Raw genomic sequence first — 20,699 nt, 5'->3', positions numbered from 1 at the left:
AGCTTCCTTCTTAGTTTGGATATTAAGTTATTAACTTCCATAAACATGCATGCCATATATTTCATTTTTTCAACAAACCGCATATAATTGACCTGACAATATCATTGTGCGATTTGGCACCCCTATTAGTCTTCTTCTCCTCTCCCCTTGTCTTCTCTGCTCTTCTAATATTTTTTTTCTACGTACCTTCATGGCATCTGATTATCAAAATGTCCTTTTAATTATTAGCTTTTTGAGTAAGAGTGTGATATTATATTAGTTGAGTGAAAATGAAGTATGATTCAATACTTGCCCCAAGCTTTAATCGGTTTGAGCAGAAGAGATTACAATATGGAACATTTGTTTGCTACTTGCAACATAAAATCAGGAGGAATGACGAACCCCACTTTGTGCATGCCTAGCCACAAGTTCTAGTACAGACAGGAAGCAAACACCATCTGCCACCGTGCTTTTCCTGTCTATAGAACCTTAAAAATTAATGATTTATAAATAAATAAGCTGTTGCTTTACAGATACAAGGTACCCCAACTCTTTAGTTGAAAATCAATGACCTTTTTGGTCACTTTGCTAATACAGTGCTCTGCCAACAATATATACAAAAGGCAGCTCCTTGACACAGCAGCATGGATCCATGTGATATATAAACTGCGATGAAAAACCTGTATAGAATAATCTGCAACTTCGGCAGAAAGAGGTACATTCTCTCTCTCTACTCCATACAGAATGTGCTCAATCACCCCTTTTCAAAAATATGGGTGGTTCTGCCTATAAAGAATGTTATCTATTACCCCTTTCCAAGTATAGGTTGGCAGAGTTCAGCATCAATCATAGACTACAAAATGTAGCTTCCCATCTGGAGGCAACGGCCAAGAAGATTGACGTTCAAATTTCACTCACCCAAAGCTTTCAAGTTGGACCAGCCTCCAGCAACTCATTGTCACAGTTAGGGCTTTTTGGTGATATGCTGGAGTCTGAACTCCACTATATGAAAAGAAGTGCTTAACTCCACTTAGCGCTATCAAATGGGGTCCTTTTCTGGCTTGTGTTTTTACTCTTCTTTAGGAGCATCGACATATGGTCAATATTTGTCGAAGAAGAACGGCTCTCGCCCTTTAACCACAGCACAGCCTCAGCAGCTGCATCCTTCTCTGCTTGTTTCTTACTACCACAAGGCTGCCCTTCAAAGTTCAACCCATTGAAGATCACAGTGGAACGGAACTGGTTGTTTTTCAATTGTTTTGTCTTGTAGATGGGTGCTTCATGTCCAGCTCTGACAAGCAACGTTTGCAGCTGAGTTTTGGAATTATCATTCCCACCTTTATCACCAACCCTCAAGGTTTGTGGTACCATCTCTTTTGTTGCCTTCTTTGAGGGTACTGGCACCTTGCGACCAAAGACAAATCTACCATCACATTGGTCCCCTGAGACCAGTAATCTTAGGGCTGACAGGAGGTCAGCACGAGATTGCATATCCAATTTGGGATTCAGAAGCTGCTTGCAAAGAATGCACCACATGTTAGCATTTAGCTATAAATTGAGTACCATGTGCATGTGTGTACATTAGAGAGAGAGAGAGAGAGAGAGAGAGAGAGTTCTGGCTGCTACACAGGAGCAAAACCAAAGAATGGGTATTAGATCCAAGTGTTTAATTCAAGAGCTGTGAGAAATGGTGAAGCTAAATACAAACCTTATTATGAATCAGTTCGTCAAGCTCCCTCTTTAAGCAAATATATGTATTTGCTAATGCGGGATTCATGAAAAACTCTAAGTATCCTCCCAACATCTTCAGGTGCCCATCCTACCAAAAGCAAGTAGGGAGTAGTTAGTATTTTTCCATCAAGAACACAATCCCAAAGTAACAGGCACAACAAAGTCAATAAACCTACCAGCCCACCCCTGGAAATGTTGCTTCCAAACAAAAGGAGCACAGAATCAGATACACCAGTTGAATCCCGGAGGAATACCGAATTCACTTTCACCTTTTCATTGAAAACAAGCCATGGATATGGAATTTTGGGTAACCCAGCATTGACAGAATTCTAATTGATGCAATCAACAATTTCAAACAATAGATCAGAATAATGATTCATCACCATAAAACAGAATAACTTAAAGCAATGCCCCAAGGAAACATGAATGCAGACAAAGACAAGAAACTAACCGAGTATAGAAGTACTTGTCCATCTTCCAAAGTTTTCAATGAAATCGACTTCTCTTTGTTCTGTGGAACGTAATGGTAACAGTAAACATCATACACAATAAATGAGATAAAGAAAAGCCATCCACAAGGAAAACAGACACAAAAAACATTAAGTGACCAGCCAGTCAGTGAATCCAATTGAATCTGAAGAATCATGACCCCTTTCATCACTCTTTCTCTACACTTTTTCTTTTCATGTGAATAAAAAGCTTAAATAAAAAATATATGAACATTATAAGTTATGCATAATGACTTACCACAACAGAGCATATTCCAGGAAATAATCCCGCACAGATGATGGCTCGGATAAGATGCTCATCATGGCTCCATGTATTGCAGTTTTCTATGTTGTGATCAACCAGACCAGTATCCTTGAGCAAAAAAAAGAACTGCTTCCGAAGAGAGTCGATGGCTTTTAGAGTTTGTGCAGAAAGAAAATTTCTCCAGCAGTACTCATAACCAGACTGCAGTCTTTCAGCATTTTTCCAACCATCATAAGCTCGAACAAGTGCAAGATGATCACTACTATCACGGCCAGAAAACTGTGCTTTTGCTGATTCTGCAAGCTGCAAAAGTTGAAAAGGAGATGGTTACTCCTTGGGCTATTTTCAAAAACTGAATACTTTTAAGTTCCTTGCACATCTCTTTACTTTGAAGAGAAGTGAAAAGTATAAAAGTCAACATTCAATTACAAGTGGGGTGGGGGAAAAAAATCAGTTTCTAAAAAATTGCACAAGCACAATATGCTGGCATGCCGCGTGGGGGGGGGGGGGGGGGGGGGGAGACATCATCAAAATACACAACAGTGCAAATGAAAACATCAAGTTGTAGCAAGGAACACTATATCATACTTACATCCTTCTTGTCAAATGGCATCATGAACGGATCTCTTGCACTAAGGCCTGCAACAACAGTCATTATTGGATCCAAACAATTGAAGATAGCCCCTAATATGAGCATTTTTCCAAGTTTAGGCTCAACTGGAAGCGTTGACAGGTGGCGTCCTGCACAGCATACAATCATTTTTAAGCTTTCTTACTTGCAGACAAACCAATAGCGCAACTTTAAACAGCTTTGATAATCATACAACTGAATATTAAGTACTCATCACCTAACACTGTCAGGTCTTCATTATCATCTAAAGCCCCAATGATCTTCAAATACTCAACAGCATTTTGAACCTACAAAACAAACAAAATTCAGAAGACTGATATGAAGATCTGCATAGATAACACTGATAACATAAGAAAAATTATATCATAATTCACAACATGTGAATCTTAGAAATAGTTCAGAAGCAATTGATAAGACTATCACCGTCTCCTGTGCAAGTATTATGGAAAAACATAAATTGAGAGTACTCAGATAGATATTTACCGACAGAGGTTCCGGTGGCTGCAAGGCCTTAGATAGGAACTCTGAAATACTTCCAAGTTGTAGACTTTTGATTTGTAAACATAAAGACTGCAATGGCGTCCTCAGAAGTTCGGGCAATTGATAATCATTAAAGGCATCATATACACATCTGGGATAGATATGAAAACACTCGCCAGGTTGAACACGGCCAGCTCTTCCTCTTCTCTACAGATTAAAGGCATTAAATTAATATTGGAAGCCCATGTATTTAATCTCCTTGTACAAAAGCAATTTGCATGAAAATTTGAGTACCATACATCAATAAAATTGCACAGTTTAACTAAGAAGCAGCAACCTTTGATGATGGATACAAATTCATGCTTTGTATTATATCAGAAGATCCAGCCATAACTAGATAAATTAATCAAATTGATATCAAAACTGTCTTACCTGCCGAGAAGCAGCTTTTGATATCCAGGATGGAAGCAAACAGGGAGTGTTATTTAGTGCATCATATGATGTCTCTTTTGCCTTTCCACAATCAACCACAAAAACCACATCATTGATAGTGATACTAGTCTCAGCCATGTTTGTAGCTAGAACTATTTTCCGAATTCCATCTTCCGGCTTATCAAATATTAACCTCTGTTTACAAAAAAAAAAAAAAAAAAAAAAAAAAAAAAAAAAAAAAAAAACAGAAAAATGAATTACTAAAATATAAAACCTGACATGTGGTAACATTCAGAACATAAATCATGGCCACAGTCCATCAACTACGACGGGGAAGAAACAACCCAAAAAAGAGTGGTTCCATATTGTTGAAATGATAACATCAAAAGATCCATTGAATGAATATGAAGCTGTAATGCTTATTGATCAACACATTCTTTTGCAAAATTAACAGCATCAATTAGTCTGTATTATAGGATAATATTTTGATAATTTATTGAATTAAATTGCCAAATTATAGATAATAAGGAAAGAAAATAAGCCCCAAGATAGTAACAGGAACCCTCAATTAAAAACTATTTAGGATCAATACAATCGAAACACAAGACAAGCCTTCACATCACATGCCATGGGAAACTTAAGCCTCCAAGGCTCCCAGGCTTAGATTGAACCAAGTTTTTATAAACCCCAACAACCATGCAAAACTATCATTAGAATATCATTTAGAAAAAAATCTTCATTTTCTTTTAATTGATGGAATGTATATGAAAAAAGTCCTCAAGCGTTTTCGATCACTAGATCATGGTAATATAAATATATGCATTGATAACAAAAATAAAGGAGAACAGTGATCCCACCTGCTCAGAGCTAGGCATGGAACCATGACATGCAAGCAGCAGGACCCTGCTAGGATCTCCTAAAAGGGGATGAGCTTGGAGTTGATCCTTCAAGGAGTTTATGTCATCCCAACCAGTCATGAAAACTAAAATAGCACCAGGCCGTTCTTTCCTGACTATGTGGCAAAGCAGATGCTCAATGAGGTTAAAACCAATGGAGTCAGGATTCCAACATGACAGAGATTCCTGAGTCTTTGGACTGTACTCCCTAAAGTCAGCAGCTTCAAGTGCATCCTGTTCAAAAAGGGACAACAAAATAAAATAAAATACAACCAAGGGATTGCAACAAAAACTAAGACACAAATTTTATATACCTCAACGGTAGAAGCAATTTGGCTCTTTCTCTTTTTGAAAGCTTGAGCTTGTTTCTGCATTTTCCACGTCTTATCTTGACCATAATCATCGATTTGATTATATGAATTCAACCGATACCCAGTCATTTCTAGAATATTCTCCAGAAAATGTGCTCTGACTGGATATGTAAAACCCTGTAATGGAGCAAGTTCCTGATCAGCTAAGAACATCATGCTATATTGATGTGAAACCACAATGATGATCATAGAGTAGCTAGTCAATTTTAGGTACATGGGACACATAAATTAGAAAACAAAAATTATATAAAAAATAAGAACTAGCTCCCTGAGCTTACAGGTATATGGATCATTGGAGCACCACCAAAGTAGGAGGAGAAAAGCTCAGCATTCAAGGTTGCACTCATCAAGATCAACCTCAACTCCGGTCGACGAGGGAGAAGTTCTTTCAGGACGATAAGAAGAAAATCTGAAACATATGCAAGACTGATTAAAATTTTAAGTGCATTGGAAATACCAACCATCAAAAACACATTCCAAAATTACCTTCATTCATTCCACGTTCATGAATCTCGTCAACAATGACATGTGTAACACCTCTCAACTTTCTGTCAACAAGTAATCTCCTCAATAATATGCCAGTGGTGCAAAAGAGAAGGCGGGTGTCCCTCCCTTTCATTCCTTCCAGCCTAACTTTGTAACCAACCTTTTACAAAAGGGCGAAGATTTAAGTTCAAATTGGCCAGAAAAAGTTAAATGATCAACAATCACAACTGAAGATAAAACAAGAATAGTGATTTGAAAAAAAGCCATAACATCAGATAATGGAACTTACAGATTCCCCCAGGTTCTCCCCTCGTTCAGCAGCAACTCTTTCAGATACAGTCATGGCAGATATTCGTCTAGGCTGAGTACAAATAATATTACAGGCAGCTCCACGAGCAGCTTCAATGTCAGATTCTAAAATGTACTGAGGAAGTTGTGTAGTTTTGCCGCAACCTGTTTCACCTGAGACAACTATGACCTGCTCACAAACATAATTAATTCTTCAGTCCACAGCCAATACACACAGAAACCAACCAACCAATACAATGCTGGTACAATAATTCATTTAGAGTTGTACCAAAGGCACTAGTCAAAATGAACTGCCACTATATACTAAAAAGAGCACTCCAAATTCTCCCTCCCTCCCTCCCTACATAGTCCCTCCCATCCGTTTTTCTAAGGGTACCAACACATTTTCTAGTAGCGACACATTTTATAAAAGGAAAACTCAACCATATCAGCAAGCAAAAGCAGTAAACCATAACCAGTTCTCTTTGTATGATATGGATTTTAACACACCTGATTTTCTGATATGGATTTTAACAGAGCATCTTTCTCTTTATATGCAGGCAGACTTCTACGAAGTTCAAGCATCTTTTGACCTTCAAGAGATTCCTGTAGAAGACTTGATATTTTCAACATGGATGTTTCAAAAAATCTACAAAGCTCACAGTAAAGCTACATGAAAATGAACAAGAGCTGCATCTCAACGTCAAAGTAAACCAGAACACAGAAAAACAAAACCTTCACTAATGCAAAGTTCTGTTTCCTATATATAGATAAAAAGAATTAAAAAAATGCAAAAGGGCTGAACTTCCAGCTAGAATAAGTGTGGCAAAAAGAAGGACGAAAAAACCTGCCAATGTCGTTGCCTATTACGCAGTTGCAAGCTTTTCTGTTCAAGAATTCTATCCATGGCATCACTATTCTGTACCAAGGGCTCCTCCTGCTCGTTAAGTCCCCCATTATTAGCAATACTTCCACTATTGCTTGATCTTGAAAAGGAAATTTCTGATAAGTTTCCTCTGCTCATTGACTTTTCAGAAAGATAGGCTTTGAGATGAGCTTCTACTTCTCTATGCAGTCCAAAAGGTAAGACAACCTATACATACTTCAAAAAGTTAGAACAATATATTGAATGCACAAAATTAGATAGAAGACTTGGTAACTTCAAGAACATGCACACAGGGAAGCAAGTCACCCATTTCCTTTCATACATAAATAAACTAAACTGAAAAGAACAAGGGACATGAAAGAGCGACTTTAATAAAATACTACACTAATCAAAAGCCAGGGGGAGGAGAAAGTACCTCTCTTTGTGGTCGCTTATCATCCAGATCCGGTCGGTAATTTGGCTGAGGGGTTTTACTAAAGACTACAACTTTTGAATACTGATGGCTGTTTGAGAAAATTAAAAAAATCAGAAAACACACAAAAATAGACATAGACATAGAATAAGTAAAATGTGGATAACTGTACACCTACTAAACTAATATACCTGTATAAACCCATCCTGCTTGCCAGTGCTGAGAGATGTTCGAAATCACGTCTATCCTTTCTTTCCCTGGACACCACTTCTTCCTCATCTTTGTTGCGAAGAAGCATGGTTAACTTCCATCTCCATTCATCAATGTTTTCAAGGGTCGAACCACACTAAAAGCCATCAAACAGCTTCAAATAAACACCAGTATGTATCTATGAACAGAATTTCTTCCATTTAGAAAATATAAAGCATATATTAACTAGTAAAATCACACCATTTACACTGAAAAGAGTGATGAGAAAAATTATAGATTTCAGCTTCAGTGCTTAAAAGAGCTAAGCATTACCCAACTCAATCAAAGTTCCAATGGCCATTCTACTTCACAAATTGAATGATGATAATGAAGTTAAAGTAGTTTTCTTGCTCCTAAAAACAAAATTAGATGTAATTTTTCACTTTAAAAGGCAATTAAAAGTAGCTTCAAAAAAATTACTAAACCAAAACAGTGCCTAGCTCAATCAAAAACCCAATTCAAGCAAACACATTTTAAACAAAATGGGCACAGAAAAACCAACCATTTGACGCTGAGAAGACCCAGACCCCATTTCGTAATCAGACTCCTCACTAGCGGAGGCGTCCTGGTACGCAAACCGTCCATAATTCAAGCTCTGCTGGTACAAAAACGGCGCCGCAGTACTCCTCAGCTGCTGCTGCCTCTGCTTCCAATCCGGCACCGTCCGAGACGAGGCCAGGCACGTGACGTCCCCCATGGGTCCCACATGCCGCGGCAGGTAATAGCACGCATTCCAATTCCAATTACCCGACCCAGCAAGGCAGTGGGTGTGGTATCTGCTGCTGCTGCTGTTCATCAGTTTTAGAGACGGCCTCACTAAAGCTCTGTGGTGGGTCCGTCGCAGTGAGGCCAAGACGGGGGTGGAGGTGGTGGTTCTCATTATTATATAGCCCTGAAAGAGGGCTGAGTACGGCATGGTTCTGCTGTGTGTGGTTGTGGGTTTTTGCAGTTGAACAAATTAGGGTGGCATTTGCTGGAATTAGGGTTTTTGGGAGGGTGTATAGAAGAGAAGACGTTTGTTTGGTTATGTCTTGGGTGAGGTTCGTTGGAGAGAAGTGGCGCTAAGACCCTTTACGTCATGAGTTTCAGAACTAGACTCCGTTAATTTGTTTTGACTCAAAATCTGAGGCTTTACAAAACGGAGTCGTATATATAGACTACATTAGCTAAATAATTTTTTTTGGTTGAACATAAACTAAATAATTGGCAAAATTGTTATTTCGGTCTAATTATTTGATTTGAAATTGCAATTTTTCTAATATTGTGAAGGTAAATTTCATAAATATTTTTGTAATTATGGCTAGTAATATGCAATAAAGCGCATTAACACGATAGTTAAATAAATATATTTTATTTTTGATAACATGAACTAATGGTGTGTTTGGATGGAGGAAAAAAACTCGGAATTTAAACAAAATTCAGAATTTAAGAAATTACATGCTCTAATTTCTTTGTTTGGGTCAATAAATACAGAATTTTGTAAATTCTAGGTGGAAAAAAACTTGGGATTTGAAAGCTGTAAATTTTAACTTTAAATTCCACCTAAATTGGTGTCATTTTCAAAATTCCAATTTTTACAAAAGAAAAATAAGTCGTGTCGACCATGTTGACACTACCATCACTGCCGCCAACGTCACCACCACTAACACCACCACACCCGCCACCACCCCCGCTGCCGCTGCCGCCACCACCACCAACACCAACACCAAGACCGCCACCACCGCCATCACCGTCGCCACCACCGCCATCACCGTCACCGCCGCCACCACCATCACCGCCATTTCCAACACCACCACCGCCACCGCCACCGCCACCGCCAACACCCCAATTTTAGCCACCACCATTTCTCCTACCGCTTGTGGGCCATTACCCCTACCAATATGGTCAACTCATCATAAACATCATTTTTATTGTTGCCACCATCACCATCATCATCACTCTTTTGAATTGATGTATCAAAAATTAAAACTACCATAAATTCCGTATTTAAACTCCATTATGTTTACATGTTATCCAAACAAGAGAATTTACATATTCTAAAATTTTAAATCACATCGTTTAAAATTCCGTCATTTGTGAATTCCTTAGTAATTTTAAACTACTTCATCCAAACGCACCATAAATGATTTAATGGTATTTTTCTCTCTATGTTAAAAGAAATTTCAACACGTAGGCGTAGCTGAATGATTGAGTCGCTAAAAAGCACAAATTTTAAAATTAAATTTTTCAACAACTGAATTTTTTATTAAGGAGACTGAGTTTTCAGAATTTTGTATTTATCTCTCTTTCATTTTTTTTTTTAAATAAATATATTTTTCAAAATTATTTATAATTAGAATCTCTATTTGGGTGTGTCTAGGCCCAGTCCATCTTGATTAATCGTTGTTAAGTTTTGGGCTTTTAAAAGCCCGATTAACGAAATTAAAGATCTTTAGCCCAAACATTCCCTCACAACAACGCCATTTTCGTCTACCTTCTCGAATCCTCTCTCTCCAAATGTCCTAAAACCCATTCCCTCTGTTTCTCACTCACTCTTGTCTCTAGGGTTTCACTCTCTCCATCATTTCAAAATCGGAACTTCGCTCAGCAAATTAGAATCCACCCAACCCTTCCCGCTTATTTACCGTGATACCCCCCCCAACCTTACTCTTAAACCGCTAGGGTTAGGGTTCCGATCTCAGCATCCATGGCTACACCAGCAGTGATCTCCCAACCCCGCTCGTCCAAGACCGAGTCTTACGTCGACAACAAGCGCAAGGAAGATGTCCGCCAGGCCAACATCCTCCAGGCTCGAGCCGTGGCCGACGCGGTCCGGACCAGTCTGGGACCCAAGGGCATGGACAAGATGATCTCCACCGCCAACGGCGAGGTCATCATCACCAACGACGGCGCCACCATCCTCAACAAGATGGAGGTCCTCCAACCCGCCGCCAAAATGCTCGTCGAGCTCTCCAAGTCGCAGGACGCCGCCGCCGGAGATGGCACTACCACCGTCGTCGTCATCGCCGGCGCTTTGCTGAAACAATGCCATATCCTTCTGTCCCACGGTATCCACCCGACGGTGATATCCGACTCTCTCCACAAGGTCTCCATCAAAGCCGTCGATGTCTTAACCGCCATGGCAGTCCCCGTCGAGCTCACGGACCGCGATTCGCTTGTCAAGTCCGCGAGCACTTCGCTCAACAGCAAGGTCGTGAGCCAGTACTCCACTCTGCTCGCGCCGCTCGCCGTGGACGGCGTGCTCTCTGTGGTGGACCCCGCGACGCCGGAGTTGGTGGACCTGAGGGACATCAGGATCGTGAAGAAGCTGGGCGGGACGGTCGACGATACGGAGATGGTGAAGGGCTTAGTTTTCGACAAGAAGGCGAGTCACGCCGCCGGCGGGCCCACGAGGATGGAAAACGCGAAGATTGCTGTGATTCAGTTCCAGATTTCTCCTCCTAAGACCGATATCGAGCAGAGTATCGTGGTCTCTGACTATACCCAGATGGATAGGATTTTGAAGGAAGAGAGAAATTACATTCTTGGTATGATTAAGAAGATTAAGGCCACAGGTTGTAACGTTTTGCTGATTCAGAAGAGTATTCTACGAGACGCGGTCACTGATTTGTCCCTGCATTATTTAGCGAAAGCCAAGATTTTGGTGATTAAGGATGTGGAAAGGGATGAAATTGAGTTCATCACCAAGACTTTGAATTGCTTGCCCATTGCGAATATAGAGCATTTCCGGGCTGAGAAGTTGGGCTATGCTGATTTGGTTGAGGAAGCTTCGCTTGGTGATGGCAAGATTGTGAAGATTACAGGGATTAAGAACATGGGTCGGACCACCACGATCCTGGTTCGTGGGTCAAACCAGTTGGTGCTTGATGAGGCGGAGCGGAGCTTGCATGATGCTCTGTGTGTGGTTAGGTGTTTGGTGAGTAAGAGGTTTTTGATTGCAGGTGGTGGGGCGCCGGAGATTGAGCTCTCCAGGCAGTTGGGTGCTTGGGCTAAGGTGTTGCAGGGGATGGAGGGTTATTGTGTGAAGTCTTTTGCAGAGGCGCTTGAGGTTATTCCCTATACGCTGGCTGAGAATGCTGGCCTGAACCCGATTGCCATTGTCACTGAGCTGAGGAACCGCCACGCACAGGGCGAGATCAACACTGGGATTAACGTGAGGAAGGGGCAGATTACCAACATCTTGGAGGAGAATGTGGTGCAGCCGCTGCTCGTGAGCACAAGTGCCATCACTCTGGCCACTGAGTGTGTGCGGATGATTTTGAAGATTGATGACATAGTTACAGTAAGATAGATCGGATGTTTTCTGTTTGATCTATGTAGTCTATTTCATTTGAGGTGGATTTCTGTTACGAATTTTGGTACTCTGGATGTTTACTTTGGATTTGAACTTTTTTTGGTGTTTCTTAAGAGTTGTTATGGAACCTTTGTCCATTTATATGCATCTAGTTAGTCTTTTGTATCTCTTTTAAGTCTGTTGTGTTAAGTTGCATGCTAATAGACGAGATGGTTATTTTGTATTTCTTTGTTTGTTAAAAGATTGGTTCTTAGCCATCTTGGGTTCCATCACAAAAATTAGGACTTTAATACATTGATAAAAGATTCCTGCTATGTATTTTGAAACTACTTCGAGCTCTGTTTATCCTCTTTCCTGAAAGTTAACTTCCATAATGCTGAAATGGGGCCTCTGTTCCTCTGTTCACTTTTAGGAGGATCTATGTTTTGCTGATTTGCTTCATTAAATTTTTGTTCATTCATTTCTTGTGAGAATGAAAGGACATATAGATGATTAATGAAATTACACTAGGTTATTGCCCCTTAAAGTACATGGATGTAGAGCCTAACAAATATGAGTTTCCCTTTTATTGCCCATTTAGAGCCTATAATAAGGCCATTAAGTGTGTTATTCCACTCACACATACATGGTAGATGAGATACATACATCGAATTATAATAATTCAATTGCCAAATGATCAGTCTGTAAACAATGCTAAACAGTGCCACACAACATTTTAGTGTATGTAGTACTTCTACTTGTTGGTGTTCTCAATGCTTTACTAGATAGATTGTGTGATTTTTCTTCCACCTCTGTCAATTGCCCAAGGGCGCGGATACGGTTGTGATACGGTTGTCATGCTTAAATTGCTATTGAAATAACTTTCAATGCCTTTGCAAGAAGCCAACTGCTATATTTACACAAATAATTTGTAGAAAAAATAACCTTATAACTTACATGTTGAGATGCTCAGCTTATCTTAAACCTGTGCTTGCTGCATTAAGAAGATGATTTTCTTTTTTCACCAAAGTGGATAACCATCTCAGTTTCTAAGCAGAAGGAGGTATCCCTCATGGTATTTCCTACACAACTCCTTAGCCTTCTTTATCTATGGTATCAGATTCAAGAAGGGGCCTTTTCAATGCTTTCCCCTGCTTTGCCACACTTTTTTCCTCATTTTTACCCCACAAAACTGAGTAGAGACCTAACATGATGAGAAGTGCACCAATAATCCTGCAATGGAAGCAGGGAAGGTTAGGAAGAAAAATGATTAAAAAGGTTATTTTGTTAGTAGGTAAACACTTTGAATAGCTTGCTACGTTATGATATTTTGACGAGTCATAGACTTTAAGCATACCCTCCAGAGTTAATTGATCGCCAAGAATTAGAGTTGCCATGATAACAACTAAAAAGGTCTGCAAGGGCTGGAAGACAGCAACAAACACAGGGCCACCTTTCTGAATACACCATGTTTGGAGAGCAACGACAATCCCCGAAGCCACAAACCCCTAAAACAGAGTGGTAAATTGAGTTTCAAGAATGAAGAGAAAGCCATGCAGATCCAATGTATTGCTGCATATGGAAAAATAAGGAGGGGATTATTACAGCATATAGGATTGTAAACAGTTCTGATCCCGATTGGATTTTCCAGTTCTCAAAATCAGTCTCGACGAAGACTGCTATAACCAGGAACTGAATCAGTCCAAAGAAGCATGTAAATGAAGTGAGGGTTAGTTTCGCCGGATACTTTTTCAGCACGGGAGCCTGCAAAATTGAACATCACAAGCCAACTCATGAAACTGCGAGTTATAGGCATTTTCTAAGTTTGGCCATAAATAATCATGGGGTGAAGAATGAATATGATTTTGGCTGACCTGAAGGACCATCCAACCAGCCCATGCTAAGCAGTGCCCAAACAGGTAAAAGCAACCCCATGTCAAGTTCTGCATGTTAGGGTTACTTGACATTTCTTCTGCTGAAGTCTTTCCTTTGAATTGGCTCTGTCTTGTGCAAAAGTGGAAGGCCCTTGTAAAGAGTAATAATGGTTGCACCCCCTACACTAGCAATGGTTCCCAGAATTTTTGCCAACCCATCCTTCCTTGTGATATTAATGTGCTCAAGTCTGAGTTTGAGAGAGGAAGGGAAGCTCAGAGTACAACTCTGTCTTCAAAATATACGTGTATAAAAGGGGAAAAAAAAAAAAGGATGATATGTAGAGCCTTATTAACTACCTCAGAGCAAAAGCCATCAGAAAAGTAATTGCAGGAACTGAGTTGTGCATTGCAGATGCAAAAGTTGGAGAAGCATAATAAATCCCCAAGAGGAAGAATCCTTGGTTTGCAGTGATCCTGATATCACAAAAGAAGATATAGACCATATATAGACTTTTTATTTAAAAGAAGGAAGTGCATGCCATAGCTCCACACAAAAGATGATAGTCTCTCTTTTTTTTTCAACTTACCCTATTAATGCTAGAAGGAAGAACTGAACCAGCAAAGGGATAGTAAGAGGGGGCCTTTCGTTCCTGAAAGACATAAAAATAAAAAACCAAAAAAGAAAAGATGAGATACCAAAGAGGACAAGTAGCAGAACATGAAATGCTCTGGTTCTTTAATCCCCAAAACGAAAACGTAGCCCTGGAAAAACTTACTTCTCTAAGAAATAAGCAGAGGGACCCAACAAAAGGAGTGCTATAATGCTCCTGTAAACTGGGTAAACAACTTTGCTTACACCAATGTTCAATGCAACTCTGGTGACTATATGAAACCCTGCAAAACAGAGCTGCAGAACAAGCAATGCAAGAAGAAGCTTCATTTTCTCAGACAATACATTTTCTTTTCCCATTCTTTAATTAATGTGCTTATAACACCTTAGGCCCTCGAATGATAGATACGATCACAAAGACTAGGCCTCTATATATACAAGGAGGAAATATTGTATCAAATTAAAAGCAGACTACCTAAAAAGCATCTCCAATTATATCTTATTTGTTTACTACAAGTTGCTCATGCAGTCATGCCTAATGTTCTTAAGCTTGGGGACTTTGTATTTTGCATGTAATCTCCTCCATACCCAATTTCTTATTCCCCTTTGGGAGACAAGGTGAAGGTAAAGCATGTTGGCCAGGTAGTCAGAGAGTAGCCGCCCTCATTTCCCTTCCATTGGCCATAATCCTATCCTCCATGTATACTATTTGATATGTTTATTGCTCTACCATTATTAAAAATAAATTGCATTATAAAAGAAAGTTTGTCTTTGGAACTTGATGGCAAATAATGATAATGAGGACAGATTCTTATTGGATTAGGTAGTTTTCGAAAATCATGGTTTGTTAATGAAGTTGGAAGAAATTAGAAGGAATCAGAGATGGCATGTGGTCCTCATAATATTGGTATTCTTTATACTTTTAGAAGGAATCAGAGAGGCAAGCAAATGTAGGCTGCTAGACACTGTCAAAAAAAAAAATTATGGGTTAAAATCTGCTACAAGTCTGGGAGGTCAAAGTAACAGAATGGCTGCAATATTGGGTTTGCTTGATTTTGTGATGGTTTTTTTTTTTTTTTTTTGGGTCTTAGCCTCTTAGGTGAAGGTTCAAGTCCATTGTATCTGTTTGGTCTTTTGTTTTTTATTTTTGTTGTTCCTTACGGCATTCATGAATCTTTGATCGACTTGGTCCAGTTTAGAAGCACTGACAATATTCGCAGTCCAAACTCTGTGGTGCTGGCTTTATTGGCATAAATACAGTTGCTCTCTAAACAAAATTCCACACCCCCTCTCCCCCCTCTTAATTTTAGAAACTCAATTTTATCCTTAATTCATCCAATTAATAATTAATATCATCATTTAATCAACGTGGGGATGTCTCAAAACTCATGCTTTGCTTTGACCAAACACAGAATCTTTAAGTCGTTTGATGTCTTATATACATCAAAGATTCGAGGTTTAGTGACATGTAAACATTGCCAACCTATCAGAAGCTAGTGTCAGATAATTATTGATGCAAGATTGCCATAGTTTTGAAATGAACCAACTTATTTGTAGCATAACGAACACCTTTCTCATCTACAAAACATTAGATGCTAGTAAGCATGTGCATTTATACACCACCAAAATTAGAACCTTGTCGTATTGGTACCCTATTAATTCATCAGAAAGATGCCTGAACATTTGTTAAACAGATTAACATAAAAGATGATGCAATCCAAATTTGAACTTCAATTTCTTGCATTAAACAAACTTCCATAATGCCTGGTTCGAGCAATACAAATTAAAAATATCTAGCAATAGTTCTACACCAAAAACTCACGGCTGTATATTTCAACAATTCAACAGTCACTTCATGACTCAGAAACTAGCCCCAATGGTGGACAACAATTTCGAAAAGCTTATACGACCAAAGAAACAAACCCACATTGTGTTTCATAAGGTATTCCTTTTAAAATGAGGTTGGCGCCTATAATTTCTTGTGCCTGAATGCGATTATAATTGCAGTGCAGTTATCTTTACAGCGCCGCTCACGCACAGCTTCTCTTACAAGACGGCGGCTAACAGCTGTAACAGGTAGTCCCTCCTGCAAAAACAAATGTAAGCTTTCTAAGTAAATATCTCTTAAACAACAGATATAAGTTATATTTACCTCAAAGGTGTAAAAGGTAATTACCAATAGTAAATAATAGAAACTAATCAATAGTTGACACTTGACAGTAGTAGCCAGATAAGCAGTGCCTTGTCATATATCCCTCATCTCATTCCTCCATCATGAGAAAAATATAAACTTCACTACTCCCATCCTTTTTCCACATACAATTTCGAAAATTCCTTTAAATCTACATGGTTGACTAGATCCTTAAAAGGAGGAAAACAGAACATAACAAACAGAATCACCTCTCTATTAAAATTTGGTTCAACATGGACAATTGGATGTGAAGTGGAAGTTGTATTGTGCGTCAAATCCAACAAATTTTCAGCAAGTAAAAAGAAACCTAGTGAATATTCAAAATGGGAGCAAATATCTGCCCCATTTGATATATTCGTAGATCTAATTAATGGATCAGTCTATTTTGCCACATTATGTTGCAGCGGAAGACACAAATCATGTTAAAAGGAGACCGACCAAAGAAAAAATGAAATATAACATGCTGTTAGTTCAAAGAAAGTGACAAATTAATGATTTAAATTAAGTCAAAGACAATGGACCTACTCAAATCCCATGGGAAGTCGAAATGACCATTAAGAAAGGAAATAATTGCTCTAACCTTCAACAGTTTTTGAACAAAATCAACAGCATCACTTGGTCCAAATACCTGTAACAAATTTAGACACACCCTATTTTTAAAGAGACCATGGAATATAAATAATAAGATCCAATGGGAAAATGTAAAATTAACATTCTAAGGGTTGGAAGTAGACACAGATTTCAATATTCTAGGCATATCCCAAGTGCAGGAAAAGTACAGAAGATATACCCCCCAGAGGCCGTCACAACCAAGAATGATGAAGTGCTCTCTTTCTGTAAGGTCAAATGAATGAATATCTGGGGTTGCAACAACACCCACCTGCAATTTAGAGTTCACAGAACTAGCATTTCAATCATGTGTCGTACAGTAGAATAATATGTTGTTGGCCCCAAACAAACCATATTTATTGTAAAAGCTGAGGTTGAGGCAGACTTTACAAAACAACAAATGGTAATGTCCACTCTTTTAGTTTTCCTTTTTAAAAATAAATTCCAATTACATGAGCAATTTTATTAACAACAAAAGCAAGTTTTACAGATTTAAAAGCAAAGGACACATGAAACAACAGGTAATGCATCAAAGAGGAGAATTTGAAACCCTTTTAAACTGGCGATCTCCAAAGGCCCTAGAAACTTCAAGGCGCCCCTGTAGTCGTCCATTTGAACTCACACTACCACCAGCCTGAAGACAAAAAAGCATGTTTCAAACAGATAGAAGTAAATATACTAAAAGGTTACTAAACGAAATACATTAACAACATATCTTATCTGCAAATAAATTATTATTATCTAGACTGTCAATTTATGCTTTTGTCCACTAGTGAATATTTTGGTAATTCTTTGCCTTCTCTTTTCTTTGTAGGAGGAAGAATGAAAACATCATTACCCACTAATTAGCAGACATAAGAGCAATATTACATAAGAAAAACTCCGCCTTTCTTTTATACTTTATCTCTCCCATATCCTAAAGCAATGCATTATGTCAGCTCTTAAAAATCATATAGTGTTTAACAAGTACACATAAGACGGTATAGATGGCTTTATGTTCCCTTAACCCAACTTTACAAAGAGTAGTCCGAAAAAGAGTAGTCCTCTAGAAACTCAACTCAACAAAGACTTAACCCAACTTTACGCATATACAATCCTTACCTTCTGAATGCGAGCACGCTCCTGTGCATAGATGGCTTTATGTTCCCTTGTCAAAACAATGGCCTTCAGAAGACATGCTTCATGAGAACCATTTTGCAATCCATCAGTAGAAGATGATCTTGCTACCACTGCTTTTGCATCCCCAATATTTCCAACAAAAACCTAGAAACACCCAGGAGCATTAAAATAGGATTGCAAATTGCCATCAGCTTGTTTTATGAACACCAGTGATTCCACTTGGCAAGAAAATTGAACAATCATCTAGTATTCTTCAAGATAACCTTAAAATTTCCCGCTTTTTCAAAAAGACAAGCAGGGTCCTATCAAATGATCATGTAATACTAGATATATAATTTATAATTTACACACTAAATAAACAATTCTACAGTGAAACATTTGCACGTTTATATTTCTCACAATCCATGCATCTTTTTGCCTGACAATTTACAAGGCAGGAACTTCCACATCAAAGCATGATTCCAGCTCTTGGCTAATGACTTGTACCTTATCCTTGGGATTTCAGGAACAATATGTATAAAGTCTACGGAAGAAAATTAATTATGGTCATTGCTTCAAATACTCCAAAAGACTATCATATAAGCAAACACTTTAAGTGGCTTACAAATAAAATTTAGTGGAACATAAAAGCTTAGCAACAGCGAATCGTTCTAAGAAGCTGAAAATTATTTTGTTCAATGATTTCATATTATGGAACCTAGATCAAAGAATGCAACTCAGTGACTTAATGCATATGCCACATATACACAGAAGACAACTTGCTAAAGGCCTCAATTTTTCTACTTTACAAACTCAAATACGCATTTTAGTAAAATCCAGATGTGATAACAGTTGCAAACTTACTGTTTTTCCTAATATCCAAACACATACAGCTGTAGCACCGTCCTGCCATCCCCCTGGTGACAATTTAAAACCAAGGGTGCTCAAGTGGATATTAAGAAATCATTAGCCCATGAAATGGTTCTCTATAATATGTTTGCAAAATGGGATAGCAAGCATATTAGAACCATAAAAATTGAACATTATGATAATGTGTAAATGATAAAATGGATGCATCTAGAAATAGAAGTCAAAGAGCTAGCCTTCAGGTGATTAAATATGTACCTGCAGTACTTTCTTGAAGAAGAGACTCATCAGTTTTTCGAAAACCTATATTGGGGGAAAGAGATTTTAATAAATACATCTATTAACATAAATTCCAAAGTTGGATAGAATGATAAGAAAATATAACCAAGTGAAATGCAAACTTGCATAGTAATTCATACCATCAAGTATGGCTTTCTTGGTTGCTTTTACATCCAACTGCAACACCATATAATACAATTAGAATTGAATGACAATAGATTCCCACAAAGCAAGATGTCAGATAACAAGAATAGTTGTCAAGCTTTATACTCTAATAGGAATGTGTATTTGAAAGATAGTTACATCATTCACTTATAATAGGTAATCACATTACACATGGATGAAATTATCCCGGAAAATTGATAAAGCCATAGCGTTTTTTTTTTTTTCTTAAGCATAAGGAAAATTGGAATCCACCTACCAATGCATTGGGAAAAAAATCCAAAAGGTACAGAAACTAACAAAGATGATTATGTCAATCTACTATTAAGTATTACGTATGCATAAATCAGACCAAGCTAACACACCAACTCACGTGGTAATCCGGCTGAAAGAACATTCGTATGCAAATGCTTCTGAGCATACTCTGCAGCTAGCCGACCTCCATGCCCATCATAAATTGCAAAATGTGCACATCTGACCACCCAAAAAAAAAAACCAACAAATAACTAAACTGAACATTTAAAGTTTGACACTTTTGGAACACATCCCAGCAATACTTGATGTACAATACTAAAGCAAACATAATAGTGAATATATAACAGAAACAAAGCATTAGAACCTCAATTTTCCTGGAAAATCCGAGCTGGCTTCCAAGAGCACAACCCAAGCGTCCTCCATGGTGTGCCGTAACCCCTTATCATCGGCTGCATGGGCTTCAATTTCAAAACCCGTTTCCCTCACACATGAATTTGGCTCATTGACCTCACTTCCCTGGTTCCCTTCACTTAAATCAATTTCTGGGTTTTGATCTTCTTCAGTTTTTGACTTCTTTGCAATTGAAGTGGAATCCACGGGATCGTTTTCACGCTTTTGCTTTGGCTTTGGCGCTGGTTCGACCTCTTTTGGAGTCTCGTTCTCGGGGACAGAGTTGGTGGTTTCACTCATTGTGTAGTCTAACAAGTGATTAGTGTAACCAACAACACAAACAAATATTTCAAGAACAGCAATACGAACAAATATTTCAGTAGAAAGATAGAAATATTGTTTGGCTGCTGAGAAAATAGTTCAGCTTAGGCTTCAACCTTTTTCAATAGAATGAAGCAAGTTTGAGCTTCAAGCCAGAACTTTTTAACGTTTTTCAT

General features: G+C 38.5%; 4 protein-coding genes across 8 annotated transcripts; 1 reads left to right on the top strand and 3 right to left on the bottom strand.

The window, feature by feature from the left end:
* Window positions 1–461: 461 nt before the first annotated feature.
* On the bottom strand, window positions 462–8,688 carry LOC147275271 (DExH-box ATP-dependent RNA helicase DExH3-like). 3 transcript variants are annotated; one of them, XM_086255843.1, is made up of 19 exons: window positions 8,097–8,688; window positions 7,537–7,691; window positions 7,349–7,436; window positions 6,895–7,140; window positions 6,558–6,653; window positions 6,049–6,237; window positions 5,760–5,919; window positions 5,552–5,682; window positions 5,217–5,390; window positions 4,864–5,136; window positions 4,007–4,201; window positions 3,578–3,781; window positions 3,312–3,381; window positions 3,056–3,204; window positions 2,458–2,766; window positions 2,162–2,221; window positions 1,887–2,039; window positions 1,688–1,798; window positions 462–1,491 (listed from the first exon to the last, which is right to left on the bottom strand). In XM_086255843.1, the coding sequence occupies exons 1-19, from the start codon at window positions 8,508–8,510 to the stop codon at window positions 1,000–1,002; spliced, it is 3,669 nt and encodes a 1,222-aa protein (XP_086111969.1). In that variant the 5' UTR covers window positions 8,511–8,688; the 3' UTR covers window positions 462–999. The 3 variants fall into 3 exon arrangements, with proteins under 3 accessions (XP_086111969.1, XP_086111970.1, XP_086111971.1); XM_086255844.1 differs by having other exon boundaries at window positions 7,537–7,709; window positions 8,097–8,214; XM_086255845.1 differs by having other exon boundaries at window positions 7,537–7,733; window positions 8,097–8,120.
* A 1,374-nt stretch (window positions 8,689–10,062) lies between these two features.
* Window positions 10,063–12,111, top strand: LOC147275270 (TCP-1/cpn60 chaperonin family protein). Its single transcript, XM_086255846.1, has one exon. The coding sequence runs from the start codon at window positions 10,281–10,283 to the stop codon at window positions 11,883–11,885; it is 1,605 nt and encodes a 534-aa protein (XP_086111972.1). The 5' UTR covers window positions 10,063–10,280; the 3' UTR covers window positions 11,886–12,111.
* An 850-nt stretch (window positions 12,112–12,961) lies between these two features.
* LOC147275269 (WAT1-related protein At3g18200-like) lies at window positions 12,962–14,711 on the bottom strand. The gene is given in 8 exon segments (XM_086255847.1): window positions 12,962–13,100; window positions 13,221–13,375; window positions 13,473–13,631; window positions 13,742–13,852; window positions 13,854–13,989; window positions 14,099–14,215; window positions 14,329–14,391; window positions 14,518–14,711. Coding segments are annotated over 8 exon segments (1,074 nt in total).
* A 1,369-nt stretch (window positions 14,712–16,080) lies between these two features.
* LOC147275268 (Protein phosphatase 2C family protein) lies at window positions 16,081–20,697 on the bottom strand. 3 transcript variants are annotated; one of them, XM_086256174.1, is made up of 10 exons: window positions 20,177–20,697; window positions 19,923–20,031; window positions 19,536–19,572; window positions 19,375–19,419; window positions 19,114–19,166; window positions 18,253–18,414; window positions 17,702–17,785; window positions 17,333–17,422; window positions 17,068–17,170; window positions 16,081–16,437 (listed from the first exon to the last, which is right to left on the bottom strand). In XM_086256174.1, the coding sequence occupies exons 1-10, from the start codon at window positions 20,500–20,502 to the stop codon at window positions 16,412–16,414; spliced, it is 1,035 nt and encodes a 344-aa protein (XP_086112300.1). In that variant the 5' UTR covers window positions 20,503–20,697; the 3' UTR covers window positions 16,081–16,411. The 3 variants fall into 3 exon arrangements, with proteins under 3 accessions (XP_086112300.1, XP_086112299.1, XP_086112301.1); XM_086256173.1 differs by having other exon boundaries at window positions 17,123–17,170; XM_086256175.1 differs by having other exon boundaries at window positions 17,123–17,170; window positions 19,931–20,031; window positions 20,177–20,319.
* Window positions 20,698–20,699: the final 2 nt, after the last annotated feature.

This window comes from Dryas octopetala, chromosome 9 (genome assembly GCF_963921425.1).
Source record: "Dryas octopetala chromosome 9, drDryOcto1.1, whole genome shotgun sequence".
Lineage (NCBI taxonomy): Eukaryota > Viridiplantae > Streptophyta > Magnoliopsida > Rosales > Rosaceae > Dryas > Dryas octopetala.
This window is presented reverse-complemented; position numbering and strand designations above follow the sequence as displayed.